The 11978-nt window shown below is 50.0% G+C and overlaps 1 protein-coding gene across 1 annotated transcript; it reads left to right on the forward strand.

Moving 5' to 3' along the window:
- The first annotated feature begins 2604 nt into the window (after positions 1-2604).
- TBR1 (T-box brain transcription factor 1) lies at positions 2605-10278 on the forward strand. Its single transcript, XM_065880760.1, has 6 exons — positions 2605-3388; positions 3951-4105; positions 4460-4581; positions 5188-5346; positions 6304-6365; positions 9423-10278. Exons 1-6 carry the CDS (start codon positions 2697-2699, stop codon positions 10276-10278), a joined length of 2046 nt encoding a protein of 681 aa, XP_065736832.1. The 5' UTR covers positions 2605-2696.
- Positions 10279-11978: the final 1700 nt, after the last annotated feature.

An 11978-nucleotide genomic window follows, 5' to 3' on the forward strand; every position in this document is an offset into this window, starting at 1 on the left:
GAGAATGCACATTTATCTCCTAATCCAATTCCTTAGAAACTCTGAGGAGGAGGCACTCTCCCTTTCCTCTACTTTAACATGTCATTTTTAGCATTCTTCATTTTTTAAAAAGCCAGTTCAGGGTACCGGGAGTAACAAAACCCGAAAAAGAGCCCAGGCAGAGTCTCCTTTCTGCGACACACTGAAGGCTCTGTCCCACCGAGGAGAGGGTGGAGAGGCATTCGGGGACAAAGAAGTGAATGATCGAAAAAGGGGAAAGCAAGAGTAGCCAAAACCAGGCCAAAGGCTCTCGGGAGAAATGGCGGTGAAAGGTAAAAGGCAAAGAAAACCAAGCGTCCAATAATGTCATAGCTACTGTCCCCTCCCCCCACACCCCAACGCCTCAACAGTTAAGGCCCTGCTTGTTAGTGAAGCTTCCTGGCCACGAGCTGAGATTTGCTTTCTAAAGGAAAATGGGGTCTGGCTGTATTTTTTTTTTCCCAGTCCGGGACATCTGGGCACCAACCCTTCCGGCCCTGGGCCGCGCTCGCCGGGCCTTGCCACGCCTGGTGCCCTCTGCGGCCAAAGCGCCCGCCCACCTCGGGGGCGCAGTCCGGGCTCAGCGCTGGCCGCTCAGCCCCCAGAGGCGGCGCTCTCAAAATGCGCCCGCCTAGGCGCAGGTCGAGTCGGGTTAGACCCTCTCTGCAAAGCGCCAGACCCACCCAATGTCCCCGGCGCCGCTCTCCCTCAGGGAGCGGCCGGGCCCGAGAAAGGCAGATGCACTCTCTCGGAGGAAGGTACGAGCTCCACCGGGCGGAGGCGCCCAGGCCGAGCCTCCGGCAGGGAAAGAGTGTGTGCCCCCGGGGTCCGCGCCAGCGGCCGCTCGCCCCGCGCTCCCCGGGTCTGTGGGCGGCTCCCTCTCGGGACCGCCAGGGTGCTGGGGAGCCTACGGGGACCTTAGACAATGGAGCCAGAGCCGGGCGGCTGGCCTGGGGCCGAGCGCCGGGCGCGGGGGTGGCTTCTCTCGCCGCCTGCCCCCGCAGTGCCCCGCGTGGAGCCGGCCCGCCAGTCAGCCAGCTCGCGGGGCCGAGCTGAGCTCCGGCGCTGCGCTCCTCCTCCTAGTTCCCGCGCGGCTCGGCGTCCCGGGAAAGCCACAGGAGGGCAGGTTGGCGGGTGCCGGCCACGGTAAGCAGCGTAGAGCGGTGAAGCCTCTTGGCCCTCTGATTCGGGCGGAGGGCTGGGCTCCTCTGTAGACCCAGTACTGGGATATTTCTTCCTACACCTCGGCGCTGCTTTGGGCCTCGTGCTATTGATTTGTGCCAACATCCTTTTAAACTGGTTCTTTTCTCTATTCCTCTTTAGATTCTTTCTCATTTTAAAATTACTGGCATGGATTCTTTTTCTCCCCTCCAGATTATATAAACATTAAACACACACACACACACACACACACACACACAGAGAGAGTCTTCCGTAACGATCACTGCGTTGACACCACTTCCACTCTGTCTCCCCAGATCAACGCTTCTAGGGCACCCATTTGCGCGAGGACCCGGCCCTCTCTTTTCCTGGCGAGGCTTTTGAACCTGTCGCCAAGGCCGTACCTCAGAGAGAAGGAAGTGCAGTGGCATGCGAGGCATGCATGGCGCCTGCCCCCAGTTAGATGCTCTTCAGATAATCTGCAACCAAGCTCGCTGATAAAATATTTAGGAAAGACCTCGTAAACATCATAGCAACTACATTAAGGCACTTCAGCCCGACAGCTTATGATTATTTCAAAACTTAAAAAGGAGATCATTGATTGTCACTGTTTCTGTGCTCAACCAAGAAACCGAACCTTCCCGAGGTGGGTGGATGGGGGGGCTGAGTTGCTTGCCTTTCTCCCCCACTACTCCCCCTTCCCGCTCTCTCTCATGGAGGTGGCTCTCAGCAGCAGTGATTTATTTATGTATGTATGTAGTTTAAAAGGTGTGCGTTGGTGGGGGTGTTCGTGGAGGACACACAGGACCTGCTCACAAAGGACTGGGTCAGGTGTCTTGTGCTTCTGTATTAACTGGAAAAGACAGACTCTGGAACTTTTACAGGGCGAGAAGAGGCCACCGGCTCGCGCTTTGTATACTTTGCACTTGAAATCGTTACATTCAACTGAATATTTGGCTCATTCAGATCCGAAAAATCTCCTAGCATCGTTGAATTCCCTCCTCCGCCCCTCAGCTCCAAAGGAGGGAGGTGGGGGGAGAAGGTAGGAGAATGTTTAGTAAATTGCACATCTTTGAATCTTCCTAAAGCAGTGGTCACAAAGCTTAAAGGTGACACAACAGTGCTCACGTAAAACTAACACACGCTCCCCATCCCACCCCCAAGCCAACAATAAAATCATCCCCTTCAGTTTGCCATGATCGCAGCGACCAGGAGCCAGGTGATTATCCTAATTAATGTCTATCTAATTAAATTACTGTCAGCAGTTAACCAATGGCAGGAGCCGTTTCATCGGCTGCACAAGCAGCAAGATCAAAAGTGAGCCTTTTCTGATTGCTGCATAGTGTCAATTGGCCAATCTCTTCTCCCAGGGAAAAAAAAAGTAAATCAAACCTTTGAGAAGCATTTGCTGGTTGAAGTGCTTTCTGTCTAGTGAGGGGGTCTGTGGATTTCTAGTTTATGATAAATAGGACTTTAAAAACCAGGGACAGGAGGGCGAGTGTTCAGGTTCCAGAGCTATGCAGCTGGAGCACTGCCTTTCTCCTTCTATCATGCTCTCCAAGAAATTTCTCAATGTGAGCAGCAGCTACCCACATTCAGGCGGATCTGAGCTCGTCTTGCACGATCATCCCATTATCTCGACCACTGACAACCTGGAGAGAAGTTCACCTCTGAAAAAAATTACCAGGGGGATGACGAATCAGTCAGATACAGACAATTTTCCTGACTCCAAGGACTCACCAGGGGACGTCCAGAGAAGTAAACTCTCTCCTGTCTTGGACGGGGTCTCTGAGCTTCGTCACAGTTTCGATGGCTCTGCTGCAGATCGCTACCTCCTCTCTCAGTCCAGCCAGCCACAGTCCGCGGCCACTGCTCCCAGTGCCATGTTCCCGTACGCCGGGCAGCACGGACCTGCGCACCCCGCCTTCTCCATCGGCAGCCCCAGCCGCTACATGGCCCACCACCCGGTCATCACCAACGGAGCCTACAACAGCCTCCTGTCCAACTCCTCACCGCAGGGCTACCCCACCGCCGGCTACCCCTACCCACAGCAGTACGGCCACTCCTACCAAGGAGCCCCGTTCTACCAGTTCTCCTCCACACAGCCCGGGCTGGTGCCCGGCAAAGCGCAGGTGTACCTGTGCAACAGGCCCCTTTGGCTGAAATTTCACCGGCACCAAACGGAGATGATCATCACCAAACAGGGCAGGTAATGCTACGTTCTTGGCTGCCGCTGCTCCAGGCGCGGTCCGGGGGCAAGTGCACCCGGCTTGTGACCGCCGCGGCAGCGAAGATTTGGGGTCGGGAGCAGAGTGGAAGGCGCTCTGGCGCGTCCTAGAGTTGGCTGGTGTTGGAAAAACGGAAAGTGGAAGGTCTAGCCACCGCGGTGATGTCGGGGAGGGGGGTCCCGCTCTAGAAAGGTGGTCGGAGAGCCAGTCAGTGGCCGGAGAAAGGAGAGCGAGAGAGAGGGGGAGAGCCCTGGCCGGTGGCCGGGAGATGGGAGGGACGCATCAACGCCCGATGCACCGACAGGTGGAGATTCGGGTCGCCAATCTCGCTTTTCAGCTGGGCAGTGCTACCTGCCGACTCCCCGACTTTCAGCCCCACTTCTTTTCCTCCGCCACCACCCCTTTTCCAACCCAGCAAACATTCGCTCATTGACGCTGAGAGAACAAGTTTTGCTTTGCTATCTGGCGCCTCGCTTCTTGCATTTAATCTTTAACATTTATGTTTTTCCCCCTTGTTTTCTCCCCCCTTCCTAATTTAAATAGGCGCATGTTTCCTTTTTTAAGTTTTAACATTTCTGGTCTCGATCCCACGGCTCATTACAATATTTTTGTGGATGTGATTTTGGCGGATCCCAATCACTGGAGGTTTCAAGGAGGCAAATGGGTTCCTTGCGGCAAAGCGGACACCAATGTGCAAGGCAAGTCCTTCCAATTAACACGTTTTCCTGACACTTATTTAGGTGAGAATGATTAATTAAAGCCTTTGTGGACTGGCTCGAGCGACTTTTAAAACGATCGGCCAATGACTTCTAAAAGCAAACGAGGGGGATAGGGGGACAGACTGAGCCGCGAGAAGGGGGAGGATTATGCAAAAGCAATTTTAATCATCCCAGTTAATAGGAAGAAAGCACGGCCTAAAAAGCCCCAGCTAATGGGCCTCACGGTGGAATAAGGGGTGTGCGTATGTGTATATGTGTGTGTGTCCTGCGTGGTGAGGAGTTAAGACTGGGCAGTGCCCGGGGCACATGTAAACAACTTGTTTCTTTCTCTAGGAAATCGGGTCTATATGCATCCGGATTCCCCCAACACGGGGGCTCACTGGATGCGTCAAGAAATCTCTTTTGGAAAATTAAAACTTACAAACAACAAAGGAGCTTCAAACAACAATGGGCAGGTCAGTGGCTCAAGCGCTCATTTCTCTCTCTCTCTCTCTCTCTCTCTCTCACACACACACACACACACACACACACACTCACTTATACATACTCGTCCCTCCCTAAGATCCAGTTCATCACTTTAAACCAACATGAGAAACTGGACACGTTTCTTTGCTTCATTAAAAAGACTTCTAAAAAATTCTATTTCCATCCTCCGAAATTATATTAAACAATCTACAAAGTTGTTCTTCTCCCCCCCTCTCGCCCAATTCCCGAGTTCCCAACCTTCCCAAGTACAAATACTTGGTTGATTTTGAGAAGGAAACGCGCAGGATCTGCAGGTTGTGAAAATCTTTGTTTCTCCTTAAAGGAGGACAGGGAGAAGGGCCCTGAGGATCGGGCGGTCGGGTTTGGTTTTCCTCCCGTGCTCGGGCGATCCGTGCTCCCGGGCAGCGAGGGCTGGTCTGCCCCCGCCAGCCAGTCACCAGCCGGGCGAGGCCCGCTATCAGTTACTAGGGGCGGCGGGCTCCTTGCAGCCTCCGCGCGGCGGGCGGCGCAGAGCCCCGCGCACGCCGGCTGCGTTAACGCGCCGCCCGGCGCTCCCCTTTCTCTCCGCCGGACAGATGGTGGTTTTGCAGTCCTTGCACAAGTACCAGCCCCGCCTGCATGTGGTGGAAGTGAACGAGGACGGCACGGAGGACACCAGCCAGCCCGGCCGCGTGCAGACATTCACTTTTCCCGAGACTCAGTTCATCGCCGTCACCGCCTACCAGAACACCGATGTAAGGAGGCCTGGGGGCTGGGCGCGCGGCGGTCGGCACCGGCTTCTCCAGGCCCGCGCCGCTACCCCCGGCCATCCCCCGCTCTGGCACTAACGTCAGCCGCAGCTGGCTCTGCTGCGCCTTTTAGGCGTAGGGCTAGGGGCCTGCTGGGCACCTTCCCTAAACACCTAGCCGGTGGGAAAACGCTTCCTATTCGTCTCCGTCGCGGGTCACCCGGGCCACCTTTAAGGTGACCAGAATTTCTCGGGCCTCTTGGGAATTTTTATTTAGTTTTCAAGCATCACTTTCTGGGTGATCAAAAGAAACCCACATTCATATATTTAAAAACTACAATAAATTACTGGGGGCTACGAAGTGAGTTTTCTAGCAGTTTGAACTTAAGCATTTGCAAGTTTGCAGAAACTTATTTTACTACTGTTGATTTGACTACTAGAATTGATGGTGTTTTTTAAAAACTTAAATGAAAATATTAGAAGTTAAAAATATGCGTTTATTTTAAATCAAAACTGATTTTAAGATGCAGATTGTGGGTTCTTCAAGTTGTGTATCAAAAGCAACCAATTTTAAAAAATGTGATGAAACATTTAAGGTACGAAACATTTTTTAGTGATGAATTCAAGTGCCCCTTAAAGATTTTTGCCTGAGTAAGGGCATTATGTAACAAGCATTTAAAAAAATGAGCATTTGAACCAATTTAGAACACATGGGAGAGCTAATTGAAAGCAATTCTTTAGTTTTAGTCACCATTAATTTAAACATGTTCCTCATAACTTTCATCATACTTTCTTTTTTTTCCTTTCCACCCATTCCCTCAAATTTTTCAGTTAGGGAAACTTTGCTATTTCATGAAATTGTGGGCCGTAAGCCCCTGTAAAAAGCAGCAGATGACATATCCTTAAACACCCAATCCTCTGTATAGAATGTAAAATCGTATTAATCTTTTTTTCTCTTTTCCAGATTACACAACTGAAAATAGATCACAACCCCTTTGCAAAAGGATTTCGGGATAATTATGACACGTAAGTAGTTTTGCACTTTCTCAAATTTGTGGAATTGGGCTTTAGGTCAAAGGTGGATTGCTTTGTACAGGCTTTTGGAAGCTAGAAAGTGTAAAGACAGGGTTGTTTTCGAGGTTTTCCTTTCCTTTTTGTCGGCTCCCCTTCTCTCTGGTGACCTGGCTTAGTACTTCTGTGGTTTTGGTGAAAGGTTTCCTCTGCCTATTTTTAGCTTTTGCGTGAATTACAAAGTTGTTGGCGGGGCTTGGGGACTGGCTGGCTGGGGAAGCCGCCCTGGTTCCCGGGTGCGCGAGTTGTATGTGGCACTGCAGATGCTCAGCTCAGATTGTCTGTGTCTGAAACCGCCCGAGCCTGCCTGAAAGTGCATGTGGCTCTGGCAGTTGTTACAGTCTCCTTGGCATATGTGACTTTTATTTACCCATTTCCAAGTTTTGTGTAATAGCTTTTCCTGTGCAAGTTTACTATGGACTGAATAAAAATGTGCACCCACTACAGGCAAGTTCACGAGCACAGCCGATATTGCAGTCACTTCAGGCTTTGGGAAGGACCCAGGTTCTGTTGCTGTGTATTATTTATGCTTCGAAAGAAAAATATTTCCTCTTATCGTTTTTATCTAGGTGCGTTTTAATTAAATGTGTTGGTTCCCTTTTCTCCAGGCATCCCTTACCTACTCCATGTCTTTTCTATCAAAATGCTGTCCTCTGGGGGCAACAGTAGGTGTAAACTGAATACTTCCTGGGCTTGTTCTAGCGTTCTTCCTCAGAGCCCAGGTATAGTGCCTAGGAGTTCAGATAGAGTTATATAGCAAAATCTAAATCTGGATTATGGTGATCCCTTCACTTTTTTCTGACCATAGAAGGGAAGGATACATAAATTTTAATTTCATGGCTTGCATTAAGTGCTTGGGATAGAACTACAAAGTTGAATCTGTCTTTGACTAGGAATAGATTAAATTTGTGGAGGAGACAAGTGGCTATCTCCAGGTAGATACCGAACTTCCCTCCTGATATTTTTATAACAAATTGAAAAGACAGTCATGGATGGTACTGCCTGTAACTGCCATGTGCATCCCTCAAAAGTGGTCCAAAGGAAGCAAGCCTAATCAGTATGATTCCCCAGAAAAAAAAAAAACTTGGCTACTCTAGTCCTTCCTCACAATCTAAAAAAGGTGGGCTCAGCACAGTGGAAAGTGTGTGGCCCATGAGACCAGAGATATTGGTCTCTGTACTAGGGGGTCTTGTAGATTTGGAGCTTTTAATTCTGCTGTGAACATCTGTTCCAAAGCATTTATTTTGCACAAATCAATTCAGTAATCCCAAGTGGGTTGGGACCTGGATGGGCATATAAACTGTATCTTTTGCAGATTGTTTTTTTTTTTCTTTTTAAAATATTGTGGTGGTAAACAGAGAAGATATTTGCACCTTGCTGGTTATGTTCCCTTCCTGCCTCCCTCTACTTGTTCTTATTTGAGGCTGGAATTAAATTTCAGGAGGAAAATTTTGTGCAGTAAGCAAACTGCACCTGAGCAGCCACAGCATAACACTCACTTGCCCCTCTTCTGGCTGACTTCTGTTGGAAAAAACCACTTCCATTTGGTTCTTAAACCACTATATATTCCTCATAAAAATCTTCTTTAACTATACAAGTGGTTATCTTAGACCTTTATGGGTTAGAGAAGAGTAGAATGGTTTATGACACTCCCTTTCCACTGTTAATGTCGGTTATTCGGGCCTGGCTCACTTTTGGAGAAACAGGGAGAGCAATAAAGAGTTCAGGGGGGCCAGGGGGTTTGCTTGGCCACTCACCAGGGAATCTCCTCCCCAAAGGATTGAGGTCTGACAAGACTGAGGCTCTCTTTCAAAACAGTCTGTTGATTAAAGATTAAAACATTTATGTGTGAGCTAAATAAAAAGGGAGGCATGTGTGTATGTGTATGAGAAAATACTTCGACCAATCTTGATCCAATCTCTGGTTCCTTCTCAATTCGAATGGGATTTTCTAGGCCCAGGGCCTAGAGCTAATCTTTGACTATTTTATTTAAGGTAATTCTTAGTAACACAATTACTGTATGTGGTTGGGCAAGTTATTTAACTTCCCTTTGCCTCAGTTTCTTCACCTGTAAAGTGGGATAATAATGGTACCTAACTTGGAAAATTGTTGTGATGGTTAAATAAATTACTGTCTGTACAGTCCTAGACAAGGGTGCCTGGTACACATAATCAAGTTGTATAAGGATGAGCTATTATTAGTGGGAGACTGCTTGGCAGAGGTTGATAACTGTACTTCAAGAGTTTGCCCCCCAGGTTGTTGTTGCTGTTGTTTTTAACCAGTAACAGATCAAAAGCTGGGGAAAGAAGGTCAGAGTAAAGAATGCTTTTTCTCTGCAAAAGAATTTTACTGATTGATGACTTTGTTTCCAAGTAGTAATTCTTGTTTGTATTAGGTCGGGAGCTGGGGGTTGAAAGATCACACGGGGAAAACAAGACAGTAAGTCCTGCGGAGGCTTGCAGCAGTAACCCTCCCGGGTCTCAGCAGACTGGCGAAAACCAGTCCGATGCTTGTCAGTACCTGGGGGGCCCGCGCGTGTGTCAAATGGAGGAAAGCGGTCTTAAAAGGGTGGAAGTGGGTGACTTGTTTAGAAATTTCGCTCAGAAACTCTCAGCGAAGAAGAAAGGCCCACTGGGCAAATAACACCTTAATTCCTGGGTAAATCTGCCTTAATGTGTACACATACAGTGGAGAAGTGGGATGAGAATCCCTTGCTGTGCTCCTCTCTTGGGCCCCCTGTGCACCTGGCGAGAGAACGCAAGAGAGGAGGGAAGCCTTCCTCTTCACCTGTATCATTTTTAGGTCCCTGAATAGACAGATTGATTCCTTTATAATTTCACGATTTATTTTGGAGAGGATGCAGGTCTGTGACCTTTTGTCTGTCTCCATCCTGGACGGCGGCAGGTTACACGTGGAGATGGTGTGGGTGGGCAACCAGGGGTGGCCTTCCCTTTTGCCCCCCGAAGGGACCTGGCGCCACCCTTCGGTTCTCTCTCTCTCCCTCCCTCGCAGGATCTACACTGGCTGCGACATGGACCGCCTGACCCCCTCGCCCAACGACTCCCCGCGCTCGCAGATCGTGCCCGGGGCCCGCTACGCCATGGCCGGCTCTTTCCTGCAGGACCAGTTCGTGAGCAACTACGCCAAGGCCCGCTTCCACCCGGGCGCGGGCGCGGGCCCCGGGCCGGGCACGGACCGCAGCGTGCCGCACACCAACGGGCTGCTGTCGCCGCAGCAGGCCGAGGACCCGGGCGCGCCGTCGCCGCAGCGCTGGTTTGTGACGCCGGCCAACAACCGGCTGGACTTCGCCGCCTCGGCCTACGACACGGCCACGGACTTCGCGGGCAACGCGGCCACGCTGCTCTCGTACGCGGCGGCCGGCGTGAAGGCGCTGCCGCTGCAGGCGGCCGGCTGCACGGGCCGCCCGCTCGGCTACTACGCCGACCCGTCGGGCTGGGGCGCGCGCAGCCCCCCGCAGTACTGCGGCGCCAAGTCGGGCTCGGTGTTGCCCTGCTGGCCCAACAGCGCCGCGGCCGCCGCGCGTATGGCCGGCGCCAACCCCTACCTGGGCGAGGAGGCCGAGGGCTTGGCCGCCGAGCGCTCGCCGCTGCCGCCCGGCGCCGAGGACGCCAAGCCCAAGGACCTGTCCGACTCCAGCTGGATCGAGACGCCCTCCTCCATCAAGTCCATCGACTCGAGCGACTCGGGGATTTACGAGCAGGCCAAACGGAGGCGGATCTCGCCCGCTGACACGCCCGTGTCCGAGAGCTCGTCCCCGCTCAAGAGCGAGGTGCTGGCCCAGCGGGACTGCGAGAAGAACTGCGCCAAGGACATAGGCGGCTACTACGGCTTCTACTCGCACAGCTAGGCCGCCCCTGCCCGCCTCGGCCCCGCGCCCCGCCGCGGCCGGGCCCCCGCCAGCCCCTCGCGCCTCTCCCCCTGCGCCTCCTGCCCACGCCCCACTCGCGCGCCCCCTCAGTTTGTTTGACCCTCGAACACCGTCTGCAGCGGATTAGTACAGGTCTCCGAGTGTAATTTTAACCTTTTCTTTCTTTCTTTCTTTTTTTTTTTTTTTGCACAGCAGTTTCCGCAGTTAGCGCACCGACCTTCAACTTGGCTGTAAACCTTTTGGTTTTCCTACTTCCGAACCTTCTGTGAAGTTATCCTCCCAACAACTCCCCTCCCCCTCGTCTTTTTCTCACCCTCTCCTTCCCTTTCTGGTAATGAAACTCTTCACCTTTAGGAGACCTGGGCAGTCCTGTAAGGCAGCAGCTATTCCGACCCGCCAAATCTCGGCCTCCCCATTAACCGTAGGATGTTGACTCTAGAACCTGGACCCCCCAGCGCGTCCTTTCTTATCCCCGAGTGGATGGATGGATGGATGGTAGGGATGTTAATAATTTTAGTGGAACAAAGCCTGTGAAATGACTGTATATAGTGTTAATTTACTGTAACGAATGGCTAGTTTTTATTCTCATCGTCAAGGCACAAAACCAGTTCATGCTTAACCTTCTCGTTCATTTCTTTTCCTTTCTTTGCCTTTTTCTCCACCCCCTCCCCTTTAACATTTTTTCTGGTGGGATAATTAACAATATTCTAAGAGGCTCTGAAAACTTGAAACTTGAAAAACTAGATAATGATGGGTTTCTCACTTCTCCTCAATCCGTTGCATGAAATAATTACTCTGTGCCCTACTGCACACAAATAGCTAAGGAGAATCTGACCAAACACCTGTAAAGGATAGGTGTCTTTTCATAGGCAAGTCGATTAAGTGGCATGATGCCTGCAAAGCAAAGCTAACTGGAGTTATATGTTTTTTACCCCTTACTTCTAAATAGAATAGCTCGACATCAGCAATATTATTTTGCCTTATTTGTTTTTCCCCAAGTGCCAAATCCATTACTGGTCTGTGCAGGTGCCACATATGCTGACAAACTGTTTCTGAGTATCTTTTCAGTTCCCCCCTCCACCTTTATATGCTGTAAATCTTTGTAATGAATATTCTACTAATGATATAGATGACTGAATTGTTGGTAACTATAGTGTAGTCTAGTGAAGATGAATTGTGTGAGTTGTATATTTTACTGCATTTTAGTTTTGAAAATGATTTCCCCGACACCTAGAAACAGCTGCAATTTGACTTCCTTGGGAAAACACTAGCATTAATGCAAGTAAGACTGTTTTTCCCCCTCCCACTAAGTCTTGTTATATTTGATAAGGAGCACTAATCCCCCTGAAAATAGATTAGTAGGATTTCTAATGTTGTGTAGCAAACCTATACTTTTTTTTTGTATTTTAAAATTAATGTGAAATATGCATCATACACAATATTCAATCTAGATTCAGTCCATTGGGGGGATTTTTTTTCCTGATAGGAATTCAGGGTCTAAACGTGTGTATATTTTGGCTCTTCTGTAAATCTAATGTTGTGATTTTTATATTTGTTTCGTTTTGTCTGTGAACTGAATAATTTATACAAGTACACACTCCATTGAGAAACGTTTTGTTTTTTGCTCGTTTGTATCGTCTGTGTATAACAAGTAAAATAAATCTGGTAAAATGCTATGG

This window comes from Phocoena phocoena, chromosome 7, assembly GCF_963924675.1.
Source record: "Phocoena phocoena chromosome 7, mPhoPho1.1, whole genome shotgun sequence".
Taxonomy (NCBI): Eukaryota; Metazoa; Chordata; class Mammalia; order Artiodactyla; family Phocoenidae; genus Phocoena; species Phocoena phocoena.

Coding starts and splice junctions, on each gene's coding strand:
- TBR1 (XM_065880760.1), top strand. CDS start 2,697: ATGCAGCTGGAGCACTGCCTTTCTCCTTCTATCATGCTCTCCAAGAAA. Junction 3,389..3,950: donor ATCATCACCAAACAGGGCAG/GTAATGCTACGT, acceptor TAATTTAAATAG/GCGCATGTTTCCTTTTTTAA. Junction 4,582..5,187: donor CTTCAAACAACAATGGGCAG/GTCAGTGGCTCA, acceptor TCCGCCGGACAG/ATGGTGGTTTTGCAGTCCTT.